Here is a 21,314-nt window from a genome sequence, read left to right as displayed (position 1 = left end):
TTGGGCCTCCCGAGTGGCGCAGCGGTCTAAGGCACTGCAGTGCTTGAAGCATCGCTATAGATCCGGGATCGATCCCGGTCTGTGTTGCAGCCAGCTGCGACTGGGAGACCCATGAGGTGACGCACATTCGGCCCAGCGTCGTCCGGGTTAGGCCGGCTGGGATGTCCTTGTCCAATTGCGCTGTAGCAGGCCGGGCGCATGCACGCTGACACGGTCACTAGTTGTAAGGTGTTTCCTCCGACACATTGGTGCGGCTGGGTTAAGCGAGCAGTGTGTGAAGAAGCAGTGCACCTTGGCAGGGTTGTGTTTCGGGGGACGCATGGCTCTTAATTAACCTTCACCTCTAGCGAGTCCCTACGGGAGTTGCAGTTATGGGACAAGACTAACTACCAATTGGATATCATAAAATTGGGAAAAAAATTATTACACTGAATAAAAATATAACCAACACACACAAAAAGCTTCTCTCAAATGTTACACTTTTGTTTACATTGCTGTTAGTGAGCATTCTAATCTATCAGAAACCGTCTCATGGAAGCTCATCTGCGTGCTCGTCATCCTCACCAGGGTCTTGAACCGACTTCAGTGGAATTCTCACCTACAGTTCATCCAAGATGAGCATTGGAGAAGTGTGCTCTCCATGGATGAATCCCAGTTTAACTGTACTGGGCAGATGACATAGTGTGGGCGAGCGGTTTGCTGAGGTTAACGTTGTCCCATGGTTGGTTTATGGTATGGGCAGGCATAAGCTACATACAAATTTGGGCAATTTGAATGCACAGCGATACCGTTGACAAGATCCTGAGGCACTTCGTCATGCCCTTGATCCCCCATATTGCAAGGATCTGTACAAAAAAAATCCTGGAAGCTGAAAATGTCCTAGCTCTTCTATGGCCTGCATACTCACAGATCACCCATTGAGCATGTTTGGAATGCTCTGAATGAACAAGTACGAGTGTGTTCCAGTTCTCGCCAATATCCAGCAACTTCATGCAGCCATTGAAGAGTGGGACAACATTCCACAGAACACAATCAACAGCCTGATCAACTCTATACAAAGATGTCACGCAGCATGAGGCAAATGGTGGTCACACCAGATACTGACTGGTTTTCTGATCAATACCTTTTTTTGTTGAAGGTACAGTATATGAACAGATGCATATCTATATTCCCAGTTGTGTTAAATCCATAAATTAGGGCCCAAGAAATGTATTTCAATTGACTCATTTCCTTATATGAACATTAACTCAGTAAACTTCAAATTGTTGCATGTTGCGTTTATATTTTTGTTCAGCATACAAAGCAATTTTATTTTCCCCACAGGTCAAATACAAAATACTTATAATATACACAAATTGTTTGAGTTCATTCAGCAAGTTATGAGATCCTTAGATTTACATATTAACAATGGAGTAGACAAAAAGTTTGTAAACTCAATCCTATACAAAACAAATCCACACAGACAGTGTAACTGTGAAAGATAAATAGAAAAGTTTACAGTTAATAATCTGGTATTAGCAGACAGTGCACACCTTGTACAGCACTATAGCTAGGCTACATTAGCATTCCCACAACAAACATAAGAGCCTGTTCTATTAAGAGTCTGATCTGACATCAGGGCAGATTACTGTATAATGTTACCTGACCTAAAGGCAATGACAGTGGGGTTCAAAGATCCTGAGGACTTCAGTGGTCCACTGCTATGGTTAATTAACTAAAGAGCGGGGAGGAGTGGGGTGCCGTCTAAGAGCCACACATCAGGCAGTCATCGCGGTTCTCCAGGGAACACACCATAGCGGCTCTGTTGAGCTCCTTGATCGCCTCCAAGTTCTTAGCCGACTGAGACTCCTTCAGCTTCTCCTTGTTCAGGGTGAACTGAATGGGGTTGGCTGCAGGCTTGGTCCTCAGGTAGTACATGCCCGTCTTCAGACCCTGAGGAGCGGAAAAGAGGTTAGTGGTTTATTTCATATTTAGCACTACTTTGATCCTCATACGTTGCCTCCCTAGCCAATCACGCCAAGTTCCCATTGTTCTGGGTCCTCGGCATAGACCTGTCACTCTCCGCCCCTCATGACACACGCTCGACACTTTCAGTCGGACTACAATGCTTCAAGGGGCAGCATCAGCCAGCCATTTTAACACCAGAGTTAAGGATGGCCCTGGGCTAAGAAAATGCAATCTTATAGAAACTTCAATAGGCAAGCTGACTCACCTGCTTCCAGCCGTAGAAGTGCATGCTGGTGAGCTTGCCGTAGTTAGGCTCAGCGATGTGGATGTTGAGGGACTGGCTCTGGTCTATGAAGGCCCCGCGGTCAGCAGCCATCTTCAGAATAGTCTTCTGGGAGATCTCCCACACAGTCTTATACAGCTCCTTCAGGTCATCTGGGATCTCAGCAATGCCCTAAAGACAAGTAACAATAGAACGACGACAACTACTAAAAAAGGATAGCACTTTTAAAATCTAACAAAAAAAGCTAGACATGACCTTCACAAAATACAGTCAAAGGGCATAATTGCACTCTGATTGGTCTTCATTGATTGTGATGGTCTGGGTTCTCACCTGGATGGATCCGTTCTGACCAATCAGCTGGTTCTTCATCTCCTCATTCCACAGCCCTCTCTCTGTTAGGTCCTTCAACAGATGGGGATTCACAATCTGCAAGGAGCACAAAGAACATTAGTCCTCACATACACACAACTCTAGCTTTTTACACTCCCAAACTCAGAGCCTTCTAGTGTTTGAGTATGCTGTGTGTGCAGAAGTCTGACTGTCTATGGAACCCACAGAGAGTGGTACTGACCTGGAACTCTCCAGAGAGGACTCTGCGGGTGTAGATGTTGCTGGTGTAGGGCTCGATAGACTCATTGTTGCCCAGGATCTGGGCTGTAGAGGCCGTGGGCATGGGGGCCAGCAGCAGACTGTTCCTCACACCGTGCCTGGAGAGACGGGGCAGAAGGGTGAGTGATGTGGTGATGAAAAAGGCGACAACATTTAAATCCACTTGGTTGGTCATGTATGTGTTGAGACTAGTTGTAGTTGGAAAATGGAGGACAAGGTTGAGAACTTACTTGGCAATCTTCTCCTTGAGAACTGTCCAGTCCCACAGGTCAGTTGGGGTTTTGTCCCACATGTTGTACTGAAGGATCTGGGGAAAATAACCATTTAAGCCTGAGACCCACACCAGAACATTCTCCTTAATCCAAAATTACCTATCGACAAGTTAGTTACCCTAAACAAAAACCCTACACAGGATATCTAACATCTCAGTTAGGTGTAAGGGTGGTGGTACTCACTCCTTTGCTGACAGGGGAGCCTGGGTAGGTCTGGTAGGCACCGAGCTCAGCAGCAAGCTCACAGCTGGACTCCAGGGCAGCGTAGTAGATGGTCTCAAAGATCTGAGTGTTGAGCTTCTGGGCCTCGGCGCTCTCAAAGGGGAAACGCATCAGGATGAAAGCATCAGCAAGACCCTGCACACCGATACCAATGGGCCTGTGGCGCTTGTTGGAGTTCTCAGCCTGGTCAGAGAGGAGGCGAGGCATGGAGCAATCAGTTACTGGTCCACATGAAGATATAACCTGTAGAATCATGCGGTCTTGCTGACCATATTATTAGTATCACTAAGTTGAACGCTAGACATTACCTCGACCACAGGGTAGTAGTTGATCTCAATGATCTTGTTGAGGTTCCTGACGATGACCTTGGTGACATAGGCCAGCTTGCTGAAGTCAAATGTTCTCTCTGGGGTGACATACATGTTGAGGGCGATGGATGCCAGGTTACACACTGCCACCTGAGATTGGGAAATAGGAGCCAGATAGATTAGCATCACACTTAGGCCATTTAAACATTCTTTGATGTGATCCAACATTTATTTTCAACAATATACAAATCAAAGGATGCCATTCAAACAGCGTTGTGATTATGCATGTATGTTATCAGAACCATCATCCTTGGTTGATAGATACTGTAGTTGGTCATCTCTGCGTTGAGCGCTAATGCATATCTATGAGGTCATCCTGTGGCCAGAGTCAATAACACAAACTGAGGCTGGTCTCCGGTTGCATCCAAAATGTCAACCTAATCCCTGTATGGTCCACTACCTTCAACCAGGGCCCCGATACAGGGAACAGGTATGGACTAGAGGTCGACCTATTAATCGGAATGGCCGAATAATTAGGGCCGATTTCAAGTTTTCATTACAATCGGAAATCGGTCATTTTGGTCGCCGATTTTTTCTTAACACCTTTATTTGATCTTTAACTAGGCAAGTCAGTTAAACACATTCTTATTTTCAATGACGGCCTAGGAACAGTGAGTTTACTGCCCTGTTCAGGGGCAGAACGACAGATTTTTACCAGCACTTTCGTGCGTTTTGCCAGCAGCGCTGCTGTTTATGGCTTCAACCCTATCAACTCAGGAGATTAGGCTGGTGTAACGATGTGATGTGAAATGGCTAGCTAGTTAGCGGGGTGCGCGCTAATAGCGTTTCAAACGCCACTCACTGAGACTAGTTGTTCCCCTTGCTCTGCATGGGTAACACTGCTTCGAGGGTGGCTGTTATAATTGTGTTCCTGGTTTGAGCCCAGGTAGGAGCGAGGAGAGGTACGGAAGCTATACTGTTACACTGGCAATACTAAAGTGCCTATAAGAACATCCAAAGGTATATGAGATACAAATGGTATAGAGAGAAATAGTCCTATAATAACTAAAACCTAAAACTTCTTACCTGGGAATATTGAAGACTCATGTTAAAAGGAACCACCAACTTTCATATGTTCTCATGTTCTGAGCAAGGAACTGAAACATTAGCTTTCTTACATAGCACATATTGCAATTTTACTTTCTTCTCCAACACTTTGTTTTTGCATTATTTAAACCAAATTGAACATGTTTCATTATTTGAGGCTAAATTGATTTGATTTATGTTTTATATTAAGTTTAAATAAGTGTTCCTTCAGTATTGTTGTAATTACACAAATAAAATGTTAAAAAAAAAAAATATATATATATATATATATAAAAAAACGGCCGATTAATCGGTATCGGCGTTGAAAAATCATAACCGGTCAACCTCTATGGACTTGGTCAAAAGTAGTGCACCAAATATGGAATAGGGTGCAATTTCAGACAGCTTCATTAGTTCAAACAGTTTAGGTAATCGATTGCCCTCACCTCATCATGGCTGGTGTACTCTACAATTTCGGTACAAAGGTTACTGGACTTAATGGTGCCCAGGTTCTGCTGGTTGCTCTTCCTGTTGCAGGCGTCCTTGTAAAGCATATAGGGGGTGCCCGTCTCAGTCTGGGACTCAATAATGGCATGCCACACCTGCTGGGCCTTCACCACCCGCTTGACCCGACCCTCCTGCTCATACCTGAAGACAGACAGAGACAGGCCCAGTGAGACATTGCACAGGGAGTAGACTGGTATGGAGCAGTTATACCAGGTCAGGAGCGCCGGTCTTACATGGTATAGAGCTTCTCAAACTCCTCCCCCCAGCACTCGTCCAGTCCAGGGCAGTCACTGGGGCACATCAGGGACCAGTCCTGTGGGTATGATACACCATTGAGTACTGATATCTTTCAAGATATTCATCTAAACAGAACCACTCCTTTTTCTCTTCTTTAATTCAACCTTGAAGAGCGATGTACAAAATATACTAGAGCTCAAATTCCATGAAATTCCTATCTGGTTTGAATACTTCAGTTGATAAATGTTGCTGCATACCTGGTTGCTCTCCACTCTCTTCATAAAGAGGTCAGGGATCCACATGCCGTAGAACAGATCTCTGGCCCTCTGCTCTTCCTTCCCCGTGTTCTTCTTCAGATCCAAGAAGTCAAACACATCAAAGTGCCACGGCTCCAGGTACATGGCAAACGCACCAGGTCTCTGAGAAGGAGGGCAATGAGCGGGAGTTAAATGCCTGATGACGGTATAGGTAACACAGGCCAGAGTCTGAAAGACCATATACATGTTCTCAGAGCCATCAGACTTGGGTGATAGATAGTGGGTCATCTCTGCGCAGAGCGCTAATGCATATCTATGAGGTCATCCTGTGGCCAGAGTCAATAACAAAACCCGTATTCAAATCTAATTTAATTCTCACCTTGTTGCCTCCCTGGTCCACATAGCGTGCCGTGTTGTTGTACACTCGGAGCATGGGAACCAGCCCATTGGAATTACCATTTGTCTTAAAAACAAAAACAAAGAAGCCTCAGTAACTGAGTGACTCGCCAAGCATCAATGAAACATGAGTCATTTTTTCTCATGTACAAACTTTCCCCACAATCTGTCAGAGCCATCAATCACACCAAGTACCCACTGTTCTGGGTCCTCGTTGTAGACATAGCTCCATCACTCTACACCCCTCCTGACACTTAGTCGGGCAGTCTTATTTATGAACGTGATCCTCACCCCAGCAATGTAGCTGCCCGTGGCTCTGATGCAGCTGACTGCCACTCCGATGCCCCCTGCTGATTTAGAGATTAGGGCACACTGCTTTAGGGTGTCGTAGATGCCCTCAATGCTGTCATCCTTCATGGCCAACAGGAAACAGCTGAAAAGTCAACAAGGACAACAAATTTAAAACCGATCAAGCGCTTTTCTGGTTTGCACTTAGAACTGTCAAAGATGTCAGTATTTTCTGCAATCATAGCCTGAGGAATGGCAAAAGTAGATCCAAAATATGAAGTGCTTACCTGGACAGTTGTGGGCGGTTGGTGCCAGCGTTGAAGAGTGTGGGCGAAGCGTGGGTGAACCACTTCTCTGACAGCAGGTTGTAAGTCTCGATGACAGCGTCAATGTCAGTCTGATGAATCCCAACTGCCACCCTCATGAGCATGTGCTGGGGTCGCTCAGCAACTACACAGAAACAGAACAGGTCAGCATGAGGGATGGAGCTCATCTGAACCACAAAAAAAAAAATGCTCTGAAAATGTGCCTGTTTGGCCAGGTGCCACTGGTGAGGAGCCCTAATCCAGTGCAGCATAAGTTCATATCATGACAAGATGTCAATTCTTACAGGGACAGAATTTATGTAACCGACTCACCTTTCCCATTAATCTTCAGAAGGTACGACCGCTCAAGTGTCTATGTAGAAAAACACAAAAAAGTGTTTACTTTCCTACCATTGCAGAATTTACTTTTAAATTATGGTTTATAAACCGTGTACTGTAAAAATGACCTTGAATCCAAAGAAGTTGTAGGAGAAGTCCCGGTCGAAGATGATTGCAGAGTTGAGGCGATCCTTGTTTTCTAGGACAATGTCAAGTGTCTCCTTGGCAACCATGGGAGAGTGGCATCTGTTTAGTGGGTTGACATAGTTGTAGAGATCCTCCACCACATCTAAAACAGCATTGACAGAAAAAATTAAGAGATTTCCAGATACCTTAGTTTCACACCCAGGGTTTAGAAATTACTTTTAGGTACCAATTTCTTCAGTTACCAGAAGTGCGATTGTCAGCTCACTGGCAAATTCAACATCCGTGCCACTGAATGAGTGGACAGGCTGAATCTTGGCTACTTTGAGTGAGCCTGATAATGGAGAAATATGCATAACTTGCAAGAGAGACTTACCACTGAACACCTTCTTGGTCTCCTTGTGCAGGTTGGAGACGGCGATGCGGGCAGCCAGGATGGCATAGTCGGGATGTTTCGTTGTGAGGGTGGCAGCAATCTCTGCAGCCAGTGTGTCCAGCTCCACTGTAGTGACCCCACTGTACAGACCCTGGATTACCTTCATGGTGATCTGGGTCTAAATGTGGGACAACAGGCAGGGTAAAGGGTGCGTTAGAGGAACACAGCACACAGAAACACTAGAATTAACAAACAACGGAAATACAATGAACATAAAATATCGACTCACTGGATCTACAAAGTCAGAGTTGAGTCCATAGCACAGCTTCTGAATACGGGAAGTGATCTTGTCAAACATGACACGCTCTTCGCGCCCATCTGAAAATGATGTAATGACGGAAGTGTGAAGCAGAAAATCAACAATAAAATATATGTGCGCGCCATTGAAAAGGAATTTACAAGTTAATGTCAGTAATTGCCACAAAGCTTAAAAACTAAGTTAATTTAGTTATGTAATTGATGGGATAGTCACGGATACTAGCCAACGTCCTGTTGTGTAACCCAGAAAGCTGTTTTTGGGGGAAAAGTATAATTTAAATACTTGAAAATGTTAACTAGCTATATGATTAATTGATGTGATAGTCACGGATACTTCCAATCAAATGCCCTAGATAGAAGCACCTAACTGGCAAGCTAAACTACAAAACGTTGACAAATTTGGCGCCAAGTTTGACAAAAGGAACATTGCTGCAAGACTGTCAATAACCTGTTTTGATCGTTCTTATTAAACGACACGACAGCGGTCTTTCTCTAGCTAGCTAACGCATTCAATAACATTAGCTACCTAATTAGGAAAAGTCATTCAACGTGGTTAATGACAGTACAGTAGCCAACGATATAATAATACACGTTCAAAAGGTTGCTTGTAAGAAAAAAAGACAAGAGTCAGTCAAATTGCAAACTTAGCTAGAGCTTTTGCTATTATTCCTACTAGAAATGACCTACCTCGCTTTATCACATGCATGTTGACAAGGGTTGTTTTCTTTCCAGAGAAAGTGCGAAAAATAAGAATACTGATATATAGCTTAGAATGTACAGAGAGAGTCTCACGCTAACAGCCGTCGAAGACTTCAAGTGCAGAAGATAAACCGCGAATAAATACTTCTTCTTCTATGAAGTTTAACAGCGGTTGGCATCCAATTTGTTGCATTACCGCCACCTACTAGATTGGAGTACAACTTCCTTATACTTTGCTTGAAAAATTTAAATAAATACCCTACCATCTAACACTACACTCACTAATTTCAAAATGATATAAAATCAAATTAACACCACCCTACTCCACTAATTAAATGTATGTATTCCTACCTCATGCAATCATCCTGAAAGGATGGGACATTACCCCTTAACACACCCTGTAACTCTTCTGATGTCAAATCTCACACACCAAATACCTCTTTGCAGCTGCCACCACAACCTCAATTTTCTGTGACTTACGTTCCATCCCTGCAGTACAATTGATAACATTGCTATAAATGCTAAAAATACAATCTTACTGAAACTTATATCACTTTTTGGCCTATCCCTCTGTACTGGTATATCTCTACTACTCTCACCGCTCCTCCCCCTTAACCCATCTTCCTCAGCATATGACAACTTCTGCACTACTCTAAACTTGGAAACCTCAACCTGCCTCTCTCGCACGGGACATTTCTGATCCCCAGCCACATGGGAACCCCTACAATTAACACATACCACTACTTTCCCCAATGCTACACATTGCTTTTTCTCCTGCCCTTCTGCAGACTTCTCACACCTGTGAACCTCCCTCCTACACACTGCTGCCACATGCCCATAAGCTTGACACCTGTAACAACGTAATGTATTCTGCACAAAAGCTCGTACAGGATAACTTATATATCCCAACATGACTTTCTCAGGTAAAGAATCCACATCAAAACTCAAAAGAACAGGCAACGACTCTTCTGTTTTACCACTCACGCCACCCTGTCTGCTTCGCACCAAACGATGAGCATCACAAGCACTGGGAATCTTCCCCTTCAGTTTGTCAGCTTTTACATTTTCCGCTACCCCCACAATTCATATCTCTTGCCCCCATTCGCTTAATGCAAAGAGCCTGCTCCCTCTGACCAGCAGAAACACAAACAATTATCACAAGACCACTTCTGGTTACACTCACCGATTCCACAGCACCCAACTCTGTTTTCATCTACCCTGAAACCACAAATGGATCAGACTAAAGGCAAGGGTCTACTTTTTCCAAAAACTTTACTCCTACTGTCACAGACTCATCTTTATCCTGGCCCTTGTCGTAAGCCTTGGGCTCTGAAAACGTCACCACAGCTATCACCTACGATACTCCGATATATAAACTCAGCAAAATAAGAAATGTCCTCTCAATTTCAACTGCGTTTATTTTCAGCAAACTTAACATGTGTAAATATTTGTATGAACATAACAAGATTCAACAACTGAGACACTTTTATTTTATTTATTTTTTATTTCACCTTTTTTAACCAGGTAGGCTAGTTGAGAACAAGTTCTCATTTACAACTGTGACCTGGCCAAGATAAAGCAAAGCAGTGCGACACAAACAACAACACAGAGTTACACATGGAATAAACAAGCGTACAGTCAATAACACAATAGGAAAAAAGAAAGTCTATATACAGTGTGTGCAAATGGCGTGAGGAGGTAAGGCAATAAATAAGCCATAGTAGCAAAGTAATTACAATTTAGCAGATTAACACTGGAGTGATTGATGAGCAGATGATGATGTGCAAGTAGAAATACTGGTGTGCAAAAGATAAGAAAAGTAAATAAGCACAATATGGGGATGAGGTAGGTAGATTGGGTGGGCTATTTACAGATGGGCTATGTACAGCTGCAGTAAGCTGCTCAGATAGCTGATATTTAAAGTTAGTGAGGGGAAATATAAGTCTCCAGCTTCAGCGATTTTTGCAATTCGTTCCAGTCATTGGCAGCAAAGAACTGGAAGGAAAAGCAGCCAAAGGAGGTGTTGGCTTTGAGGATCAAATCAAATCAAATGTATTTATATAGCCCTTCGTACATCAGCTGATATCTCAAAGTGCTGTACAGAAACCCAACCTAAAACCCCAAACAGCAAGCAATGCAGGTGTTGAAGCACGTTGGCTAGGAAAACTCCCTAGAAAGGCCCAAACCTAGGAAGGAACCTAGAGAGGAACCAGGCTATGAGGGGTGGCCAGTCCTATTCTGGCTGTGCCGGGTGGAGATTATAACAGAACATGGCCAAGATGTTCAAATGTTCATAAATGACCAGCATGGTCAAATAATAATAATCACAGTAGTTGTCGAGGGTGCAGCAAGTCAGCACCTCAGGAGTAAATGTCAGTTGGCTTTTCATAGCCGATCATTAAGAGTATCTCTACCACTACTGCTGTCTCTAGAGAGTTGAAAACAGCAGGTCTGGGACAGGTAGCATGTGCGGTGAACAGGTCAGGATTCCATAGCCGCAGGCAGAACAGTTGAAACTGGAGTAGCAGCACGGCCAGGTGGACTGGGGACAGCAAGGAGTCATCATGCCACCGGACAGGGCCAAACAGGAAGGATATAACCCCACCCACTTTGCCAAAGCACAGCCCACACACCACTAGAGGGATATCTTCAACCACCAACTTACCATCCTGAGACAAGGCCGAGTATAGCCCACAAAAATCTTCGCCACGGCACAACCAACCCAGACAGGAAGACAGGAAGATCACGTCAGTGACTCAACCCACTCAAGTGACGCACCCCTCCCAGGGACGGCATGAAAGAGCACCAGTAAGCCAGTAACTCAGCCCCTGTAATAGGGTTAGAGGCAGAGAATCCCAGTTGAGAGAGGGGAACTGGCCAGGCAGAGACAGCAAGGGCGGTTCATTGCTCCAGAGCCTTTCCGTTCACCTTCACACTCCGGGGCCAGACTACACTCAAGCATATGACCCACTGAAGAGATGAGTCTTCAGTAAAGACTTAAAGGTTGAGACCGAGTCTGCGTCTCTCACATGGGTAGACAGACCATTCCATAAAAATGGAGCTCTATAGTAGAAAGCCCTGCCTCCAGCTGTTTGCTTAGAAATCCTAGGATGACCAGTGAGATATACCTGCTGGAGCGCGTGCTACGAGTGGGTGTTGTTATTGTGACCAGTGAGTTGAGATAAGGCGGAGCTTTACCTAGCATAGACTTATAGATGACCTGGATCCAGTGGGTCCGGCGACGAATATGTAGCGAGGGCCAGCCAACTAGAGCGTACAGGTCGCAGTGGTGGGTGGTGTAAGGGGCTTTGGAAACAAAACGGATGGCACTGTGATAGACTGCATCCAGTTTGCTGAGTAGAGTATTGGAAGCTATTTTGTAAATGACATCGCCAAAGTCAAAGATTGGTAGGATAGTCAGTTTAACGAGGGTATGTTTGGCGACTTTGAAGGAGTGAAGATGGCTTTGTTGCGAAATAGGAAGCTCATTCTAGATTTAATTTTGGATTGGAGATGTTTAATATGAGTCTGGAAGGAGAGTTTACAGTCTAGCCAGACACCTAGGTATTTGTAGTTGTCCACATATTCTAAGTCAGAACCGTCCAAAGTAGTGATGCTAGTCGGGCGGGCGGGTGCAGGCAGCGAACGGTTGAAAAGCATGCATTTGGTTTTACTAGCGTTTAAGAGCAGTCGGAGGCCACGGACGGAGTGTTGTATGGCATTGAAACTCATTTGGAGGTTAGTTAACACAGTGTCCAAAGAAGGGCACTGTGTTAAACTGAACAAATTCCACAGACTTGTGACTAACAGAAATTTTATAATGTGTCCCTGAACAAAGGGAGGGGCAAAAGTAACAGTCAGTATCTGGTGTGGCCACCAGCTGCATTAAGTACTGCAGTGCATCTCCTCCTCATGGACTGCACCAGTACCTAGGTGTCTGGCTAGACTGCAAACTCTCCTTCCAGACTCATATCAAACATCTCCAATCGAAAATCAAATCAAGAGTCGGCTTTCTATTCCGCAACAAAGCCTCCTTCACTCAAGCCGCCAAGCTTACCCTAGTAAAACTGACTATCCTACCGATCCTCGACTTCGGCGATGTCATCTACAAAATGGCTTCCAACACTCTACTCAGCAAACTGGATGCAGTCTATCACAGTGCCATCCGTTTTGTCACTAAAGCACCTTATACTACCCACCACTGCGACTTGTATGCTCTAGTCGGCTGGCCCTCGCTACATATTCGCCGCCAGACCCACTGGCTCCAGGTCATCTACAAGTCTATGCTAGGTAAAGCTCCGCCTTATCTCAGCTCACTGGTCACGATGGCAACACCCATCCGTAGCACGCGCTCCAGCAGGTGTATCTCACTGATCATCCCTAAAGCCAACACCTCATTTGGCCGCCTTTCGTTCCAGTACTCTGCTGCCTGTGACTGGAACGAATTGCAAAAATCGCTGAAGTTGGAGACTTTTATCTCCCTCACCAACTTCAAACATCAGCTATCTGAGCAGCTAACCGATCGCTGCAGCTGTACATAGTCTATTGGTAAATAGCCCACCCTTTTCACCTACCTCATCCCCGTACTGTTTCTATTTATTTACTTTTCTGCTCTTCTGCACACCAATATCTCTACCTGTACATGACCATCTGATCTTTTATCACTCCAGTGTTAATCTGCAAAATTGTAATTATTTGCCTACCTCCTCATGCCTTTTGCACACATTGTATATAGACCCCCCCTTCGTTTTCTACTGTGTTATTGACTTGTTAATTGTTTACTCCATGTGTAACTCTTTGTTGTATGCTCACACTGCTATGCTTTATCTTGGCCAGGTCGCAGTTGCAAATGAGAACTTGTTCTCAACTAGCCTACCTGGTTAAATAAAGGTGAAATAAAAAAAAATAAAAAAAAGATTTGCCAGTTCTTGCTGTGAGATGTTACCCCACTCTTCCACCAAGGCACCTGCAAGTTCCCGGACATTTCTGGGGGGAATGGCCCTAGCCCTCAACCTCTGATCCAACAGGTCCCAGACGTGCTCAATGGGATAAAGATCCAGGCTCTTCGCTGGCCATGGTAGAACACTGACATTCCTGTCTTGCAGGAGATCACACACAGAACGAGTAGTATGGCTGGTGGCATTGTCATGCTGGAGGGTCATGTCAGGATGAGCCTGCAGGAAGGGTACCACATGAGGGAGGAGGATGTCTTCCCTGTAACGCACAGAGTTGAGATTGCCTGCAATGACAACAAGCTCAGTCCGATGATGCTGTGACACACCGGCCCAGACCATGACGGACCCTCCACCTCCAAATCGATCTCGCTCCAGAGTACAGGCCTTGGTGTAACGCTCATTCCTTTGACGATATTCCATTCCTTTGACTCGTCGGTGAAGAGCACTTTTTGCCAGTCCTGTCTGGTCTAGCAACGGTGGGTTTGTGCCCATAGGCGACGTTGTTGCCGGTGATGTCTGGTGAGGACCTGCCTTACAACAGTCATACAAGCACTCAGTCCAGCCTCTCTCGGCCTACTGCGGACAGTCTGAGCACTGATGGAGGGATTGTGCTTTCCTGGTGTAACTTGGGCAGTTGTTGTTGCCATCCTGTACCTGTCCCGCAGGTGTGATGTTCGAATGTACCGATCCTGTGCAGGTGTTGTTACAAATGGTCTGCCACTGCGAGAGCAATCAGCTGTCCGTCCTGTCTCCCTGTAGCTCTGTCTTAAACATCTCACAGTACAGACATTGCAATTTATTGCTCCGGCCACATCTGCAGTCCTCATGCCTCCTTGCAGCATGCCTAAGGCACGTTCACGCAGATGAGCAGGGACCCTGGCCATCTTTCTTTTGGTGTTTTTCAGAGTCAGTAGAAAGGCCTCTTTAGGGTACTAAGTTTTCATAACTGTGACCTTAATTGCCTTCCGCCTGTAAGCTGTTAGTGTCTTAACGACCGTTCCACAGGTGCATGTTCATTAATTGTTTATGGTTCTTGAACAAGCATGGGAAACAGTTTTCAAAACCCTTTACAATTAATATCTGGGAAGTTATTTGATTTTTACGAATGATCTATGAAAGACAGGGTCCTGAAAAATATAGACAGACAGACACACAGACAGACAGACAGACAGACAACAACAAAACATAAACACTGCTCAAAAAAATAAAGGGAACACTTAAACAACACAATATAACTCCAAGTCAATCACACTTCTGTGAAATCAAACTGTCCACTTAGGAAGCAACACTGATTGACAATAAATTTCACATGCTGTTGTGCAAATGGAATAGACAACAGGTGGAAATTATAGGCAATTATCAAGACACCCCCAATAAAGGAGTGGTTCTGCAGGTGGTGACCACAGACCACTTCTCAGTTCCTATGCTTCCTGGCTGATGTTTTGGTCACTTTTGAATGCTGGCGGTGATTTCACTCTAGTGGTAGCATGAGACGGAGTCTACAACCCACACAAGTGGCTCAGGTAGTGCAGCTCATCCAGGATGGCACATCAATGCGAGCTGTGGCAAGAAGGTTTGCTGTGTCTGTCAGCGTAGTGTCCAGAGCATGGAGGCACTACCAGGAGACAGGCCAGTACATCAGGAGACGTGGAGGAGGCCGTAGGAGGGCAACAACCCAGCAGCAGGACCGCTACCTCCGCCTTTGTGCAAGGAGGAGCAGGAGGAGCACTGCCAGAGCCCTGCAAAATTACCTCCAGCAGGCCACAAATGTGCATGTGTCTGCTCAAATGGTCAGAAACAGACTCCATGAGGGTGGTATGAGGGCCTGACGTCCACAGGTGGGGGTTGTGCTTACAGCCCAACACCGTGCAGGACGTTTGGCATTTGCCAGAGAACACCAAGATTGGCAAATTCGCCACTGGCGCCCTGTGCTCTTCACAGATGAAAGCAGGTTCACACTGAGCACGTGACAGACGTGACAGAGTCTGGAGACGCCGTGGAGAACGTTCTGCTGCCTGCAACATCCTCCAGCATGACCGGTTTGGCGGTGGGTCAGTCATGGTGTGGGGTGGCATTTCTTTGGGGGGCCGCACAGCCCTCCATGTGCTCGCCAGAGGTAGCCTGACTGCCATTAGGTACCGAGATGAGATCCTCAGACCCTTTGTGAGACCATATGCTGGTGCGGTTGGCCCTGGGTTCCTCCTAATGCAGGACAATGCTAGACCTCATGTGGCTGGAGTGTGTCAGCAGTTCCTGCAAGAGGAAGGCATTGATGCTATGGACTGGCCCGCCCGTTCCCCAGACCTGAATCCAATTGAGCACATCTGGGATATCATGTCTCGCTCCATCCACCAACACCACGTTGCACCACAGACTGTCAAGGAGTTGGCGGATGCTTTAGTCCAGGTCTGGGAGGAGATCCCTCAGGAGACCATCTGCCACCTCATCAGGAGCATGCCCAGGTGTTGTAGGGAGGTCATACAGGCACGTGGAGGCCACACATACTACTGAGCCTCATTTTGACTTGTTTTAAGGACATTACATCAAAATTGGTTCAGCCTGTAGTGTGGTTCTGGACTCCAAATCCAGACCTCCATGGGTTGATACATTTGATTTCCATTGATCATTTGTGTGATTTTGTTGTCAGCACATTCAACTATGTAAAGAAAAAAGTATTTAATAAGAATATTTCATTCATTCAGATCTAGGATGTGTTATTTTAGTGTTTCCGTTGTTTTTTTGAGCAGTGTATATATGGGAAGCAGGCAAATGCCTTTCACTGAGTTGTGCAAAGACAGACTGACAAGGTTGTCTGCTGTGAAGGAATATCACAACAAGTAAACTACTTGATTGATAAAGGCGTGTCATCCAGCAAAGGCAGCAGCAGTCATCAACTACATGCACCATTTCTTCACCAACTACGGAGCTGGGAAACACATGTGGACCTGAATTGTGATAACTGCAGTGGCCAAAACAAGAACAAGTTTGTGCTCTTCCTGATCACAGGCCACACCAAGTTTGCCCCCGAAAGGTGCTTCGGCCTCATCAAGCAGCGCTTCAGAAAGACCAGAGTGAACACTTTGTCCAAGATTGCTGGTGTTGTGAAGGACAGCACTGTGACAGGAGTGACCACAGATCAAGCAGTTCCAGCACTTCAGGTGAATATCATTTTCATTGGATTGTATGCAGTGGCAACCCGTCATTCAGTGCAGCTGGGGCTTTGGAGCCCCACATTTCTAGAGCAATTTTTTTGGGGGGTGGGGCTTGTCTGTTTTGCATGTTATTTTGGAATTAATACATGTCACATATCAGTTTGCAAACAATGTAAAAAATAATAATAATTGAGTTAATAAAGCCACATACAAACATGGTGTTTTTTTTTATTTCTTGAGTAACAGGCTGACTACACCACTCGCGTCGTGAGTAAATTTAGAAATCTATATTATTCAATTATTGCACCCACACTGCTCGCGCACGCCAACAAGCGTCTGCGTTGCCAAGGGCTAAAATAGAAGTCAGTTCTGTTTGTGACACAGATCGCGCTGCAAGTCCTGCCTCTCCCATCTACGCATTGGTTTATAGAAGCAGGTACTCATGTGCCATCTCCTCATTGGTTATACCCACGTGGGTGATTGAAAGACGAACAAGGTTGCCAATTGCAATATAAAGTCAAGAGAAGAAAAGGCCTAGAAAGAGGAGAGATGACTATAAACGATTCGGTTGACCGTTTTATGTGTGGATTAATTGTAGGAGTAGAGGACCTTCTGCATTTCAGATAAAATAACAACTCAATGTTTATATCGCAGGACAAATTAGCTAGCAACAGCAAGCTAGCTAAATAGGACAAATTAGCTAGCAAGTGCAAGCTAGCTGGCTAAATTAATGTAATTGGTTCAGAGTTTGTTTTGATATTTTAACCTGCGTGTCGTGATCGCGTTTGGTGTGGGGGGGACAAAATGAATTTATGCACGATGGCGCACGCGCGCAGCCGGTTTGGGTTCTGTGTAAGGCAACTCCAAAATGCAGGTGTTTCAGCCTAGCTCAGTGCTTTCTGTGGTGGTGGTGAAGCCAGCGGAAAATACAGTGCGTAGGTGTTGGTAATGTTCTCTAGTTGTGCCGTGATTGGCTCAGTATTCTGTCACTCATGGGGACACTATGTCACCGCCAAGTCTAAGGGTAGAGCTAGAAAATTCAAGCCCCTTGGTTGCTGCCATAGAGTTACATTAGAAGTGCCCATCCAAGAAGGCTCTATGTCATTGGCCACAGATAAAATGACATAAAATCACGTCATATCTACAGTAGCTTTGATTGGGGCGGCAGGGCAGAATCCTAGTGGTTAGAGTGTTGGACTAGTAACCAAAAGGTTGTAAGTTCATATCCCTGAGCTGACAAGGTACAAATCTGTTGTTCTGCCCCTGAACAGGCAGTTAACCCACTGTTCCTAGGCCGTCATTGAAAATAAGAATTTCTTCTTAACTGACTTGCCTAGTTAAATAAAGGTAAAATAAAAAAATATATAAAAAAAAATTGGACATGTCAACATCATACTTTCTGAATCTTAGCTGGCAGTCATTATCATGAATCAAACTGATAATCTACTGGCAAATCCTTTTTAATCCTTGTCATATGAAGAGAAGTAATGAAGAGAAGGAATAGATAAAACGTATCCGTTCTCATCGGCCATTGGACATAAACATGACACAGCAGGTTGGAAATCGCAAATTCAACAATAAGTAGTTTGGATGAAATCAGTGTCTAACTGCAAGCATTGCAATGCCATCACTGGCCTGCTATTCAGTGAGGTGGCTGTATGGTCCTAAATCTTGGATTAAAGGTCTCTTTTCCAAGCATAAAATGATAAACATTCAACATTGGCCATGCTGTCAATCCAGCATGATTTGGGCTTTGCTTAAAACAACTGTTTACATCGGAAAAACGAGCTCCGACCGGGAAAATACATTTTCAACAGTCATCCAACTCTGAAGTGTAAATCCAGAACTCGGGTCTCTTTCTAGAGCTACGACATGAAGATCACTGGCGTCATCATAATTCAACCTGGTTTATTTCAAAGTTCCCAATTGCCTTGAAAGCCCCATAAATCCAGAGAAAGCTAGGCTTTGATGACAAAGTTTGATGACAACATTTGCCCATGAAGGACTTCCGCGCAACCTTCTTGTTCAAGTGAGCACAGCACAACAAGGTGAGTCCAAAAATGTCTTGTATGCTTCTGCATAAATTCTGTTATATGCCAGTGAGATATGTATAGTGTAGCTAAGAAAGTAATACTAAGTGTATGTTGTGTAGTTAGTTGTTAGTAGCCCATGTGCCTCACCTTAATTTTCCCCTCTTAATTTTGCCTACTGTTCTGTCTTGGTGGTGCACATGTAGCCTATAACCTGTTTTAGAGAAATGTAATCAACAAATGTTATAAGAGATTTCATTGTCTGCTTATATGCCCCCTTTATTTATCTGGCAGTTCTGAATGGCCCACTGTAAGAATGGCCCATGTTCTGAATTCTGTCGCTGTACATTTCAAAAGTGCTGAACAAATAGTCATATTGATGTACATTACATCCTAGCTCGCTCATTAATGTCTTAATTGAAATTACAGATGGCCTCTTATCTGCTTGTTGTCCCCTCATACCATAATGTGTACATCTAAATTGTCAGTAGAAAGCACATTTGTTTAAGCAAGTCAGCCATATCAGCTATCATGGTTTTTTAAAAGGCAGTAAATTAGGCTGATTTAACTGTTTTTCTGACAGACAAGGCTCTGCTGATAGCCAGGTGTAAGCAGTGGTAAGGTGTTGGGACAGCTGTTGGGACTCTGCTGTTGGGACAGCTTTATGCAGTCCCTAACAGTTTGTGGGAACCGTTTGTCATTGTTATAGTGCAATTGTTGTGTTGTGTAGTGGCTTTGCTGACATGCATCCCACATTTTCTTTTTTTCCCCCCAACAAGATTTACCTGCTAAAATCACCACTGATTGTATGAGATTCTTCTTCTTATTTAAACTTGGGAGGTGAATTGATGTTATGCAAGGTTGTAATGTTTTCTCAATTTTTGTTGTTGTTGTTATTTCCTGTTTTACAGCTTCGATGCTCTGGAGCCTGGTGTTGTTGTCACCAAAGAGCATTCGGACTCAGTCAGGACCAGGTTTCAGCTGCTGACATCCTTCCTCCCATAGATGGTCTGCCTGTACAAGCACCACCTGGACTGGACACAGCTAAACAAACTTATATTTTTGAGAAGCTCAGGGGGTTTTGCAACAAAAAAGCTATGGACATCACATGCCCTGCAACAAAGTCAAGGGCAAGACAAAAACAGGCTCTCTGATTTTATTTTCCTTTGTTCATATGTGGTTCGCACGGACCAGTCATCAGCACTATCTGCAGTGCCTCTACTCAAATTACTCTCTCCTTACACACACGCCATATGTTGCTGGTACTATTTATTATTTGATCCTGCTGCTCAGCCACTTTACCCCTTATTGTATGCATATTACTACCTGATCTATCACCAGTATCACTGATATGGTTATTGATATTGTTCTTGTACATACTGTATATTATGTAATTATTTCTCTACTGGCATTGACACTTGTTCTTTTTTTATATTGACACTATCTATTTTTGATATTGCTACTATGTCATCTAATATTTATAACATATTTTTGTCTGGACACTTTCAGTTTACCTGGAATTTGTCCTTACTGTAGGCTACTACTTTTACCACTTATAGTCTTAATCTTTACTACACTACTCACTGTTTAGCACATTACCTCACATGTGAATCCTTGTTGGGTGGGGCTGGCTTAAGAGGGTGTGAACAATGCTGAATGGGTGTAGACAAAGAAGAGCTCTCCAGTAGGTGTACCAAAACATTCAAGGGCCATTTTCTCAAAAGTGGGGTTTCAGGTTTATCAACTTTCAAAGGATAATTACTTTCCCATTGTTCCTCAAATGCAGTGTATGTTACCATTTTGTAGCTCTGTGTCTCTGCTTTTATCCAATGTAAAAAAAAAGAAGTAAAATGTTGCTACATAACACCGAATCAAGGTGGTCAGTCACATATAATAATATAACCATCATAAGCACATCCTCCACAGAGTAGGCGTGCTGATCTAGGATCTGTCCATGTTATATTATTCATTATGATCTAAAAGTCCAAACTGATGCAGGATCAGCACTCATAATCTGAGATGATTTGTGGATACGGGCCCTGGGTTATTTGGACTACGTGAGCCCTATCTGGTCATGAACTCAGGCTCAAAAGTCATTCTTGGGCTTTTCTTCTTCCTCTCTGCTGGCTGTCCCCAACAGAGGTTACAGACTGGTAGCTGGCGGGTTTGGCTGCATGGTTCATAAAGGCTGCATCTCTGCCAATGTCGCTTACCTTGGTGTGAAGTGACTGGGACTTTCCTGTAAAGGTTTCTGTAACAAGGGTTTTCCAGGTGGCACAATCTTTTTGATGATAGTGATGATATCAGAAAGCAAAGCATTGATTTTCACTGTCATGCAGACGATACACAACTTTACATTTCTGTGTCACCAAAGTATTTTTAGCTCCACGGATACATTTTAGACTGTATTAGTGATTTAAATACTTGGATGGCTCACAACTTCCTACAGCTAAATCAAGACAAGACCGAGGTACTTATTGTTGGAGCCAAAGCACAGAGAGAGAATCTAGTCACACATTTTAATTCACAGGCAACATAGATAAAACACCAGATAAAAAACCTAGGTGCTATTTTAGATTCTGAA

General features: G+C 44.3%; 1 protein-coding gene, 1 non-coding gene and 1 pseudogene across 2 annotated transcripts; all 3 read right to left on the bottom strand.

Annotated features, from left to right (window-relative positions):
* Window positions 1-1,260: 1,260 nt before the first annotated feature.
* Window positions 1,261-8,745, bottom strand: LOC109875646 (ribonucleoside-diphosphate reductase large subunit). The gene is made up of 18 exons (XM_020468042.2): window positions 8,582-8,745; window positions 7,866-7,954; window positions 7,577-7,754; window positions 7,185-7,345; window positions 7,051-7,090; window positions 6,700-6,862; window positions 6,416-6,557; window positions 6,108-6,191; window positions 5,729-5,890; window positions 5,468-5,547; window positions 5,174-5,375; window positions 3,642-3,791; window positions 3,295-3,516; window positions 3,070-3,146; window positions 2,802-2,937; window positions 2,561-2,656; window positions 2,213-2,401; window positions 1,261-1,932 (listed from the first exon to the last, which is right to left on the bottom strand). Exons 1-18 carry the CDS (start codon window positions 8,598-8,600, stop codon window positions 1,744-1,746), a joined length of 2,379 nt encoding a protein of 792 aa, XP_020323631.1. The 5' UTR covers window positions 8,601-8,745; the 3' UTR covers window positions 1,261-1,743.
* Window positions 2,004-2,121, bottom strand: LOC116358212 (uncharacterized; annotated as a pseudogene).
* On the bottom strand, window positions 5,983-6,061 carry LOC116358204 (small nucleolar RNA SNORD83). Its single transcript, XR_004206084.1, has one exon. It is a non-coding gene; the product is annotated as a small nucleolar RNA SNORD83 (small nucleolar RNA).
* Window positions 8,746-21,314: the final 12,569 nt, after the last annotated feature.

This window comes from Oncorhynchus kisutch, linkage group LG28 (genome assembly GCF_002021735.2).
Source record: "Oncorhynchus kisutch isolate 150728-3 linkage group LG28, Okis_V2, whole genome shotgun sequence".
Lineage (NCBI taxonomy): Eukaryota > Metazoa > Chordata > Actinopteri > Salmoniformes > Salmonidae > Oncorhynchus > Oncorhynchus kisutch.
This window is presented reverse-complemented; position numbering and strand designations above follow the sequence as displayed.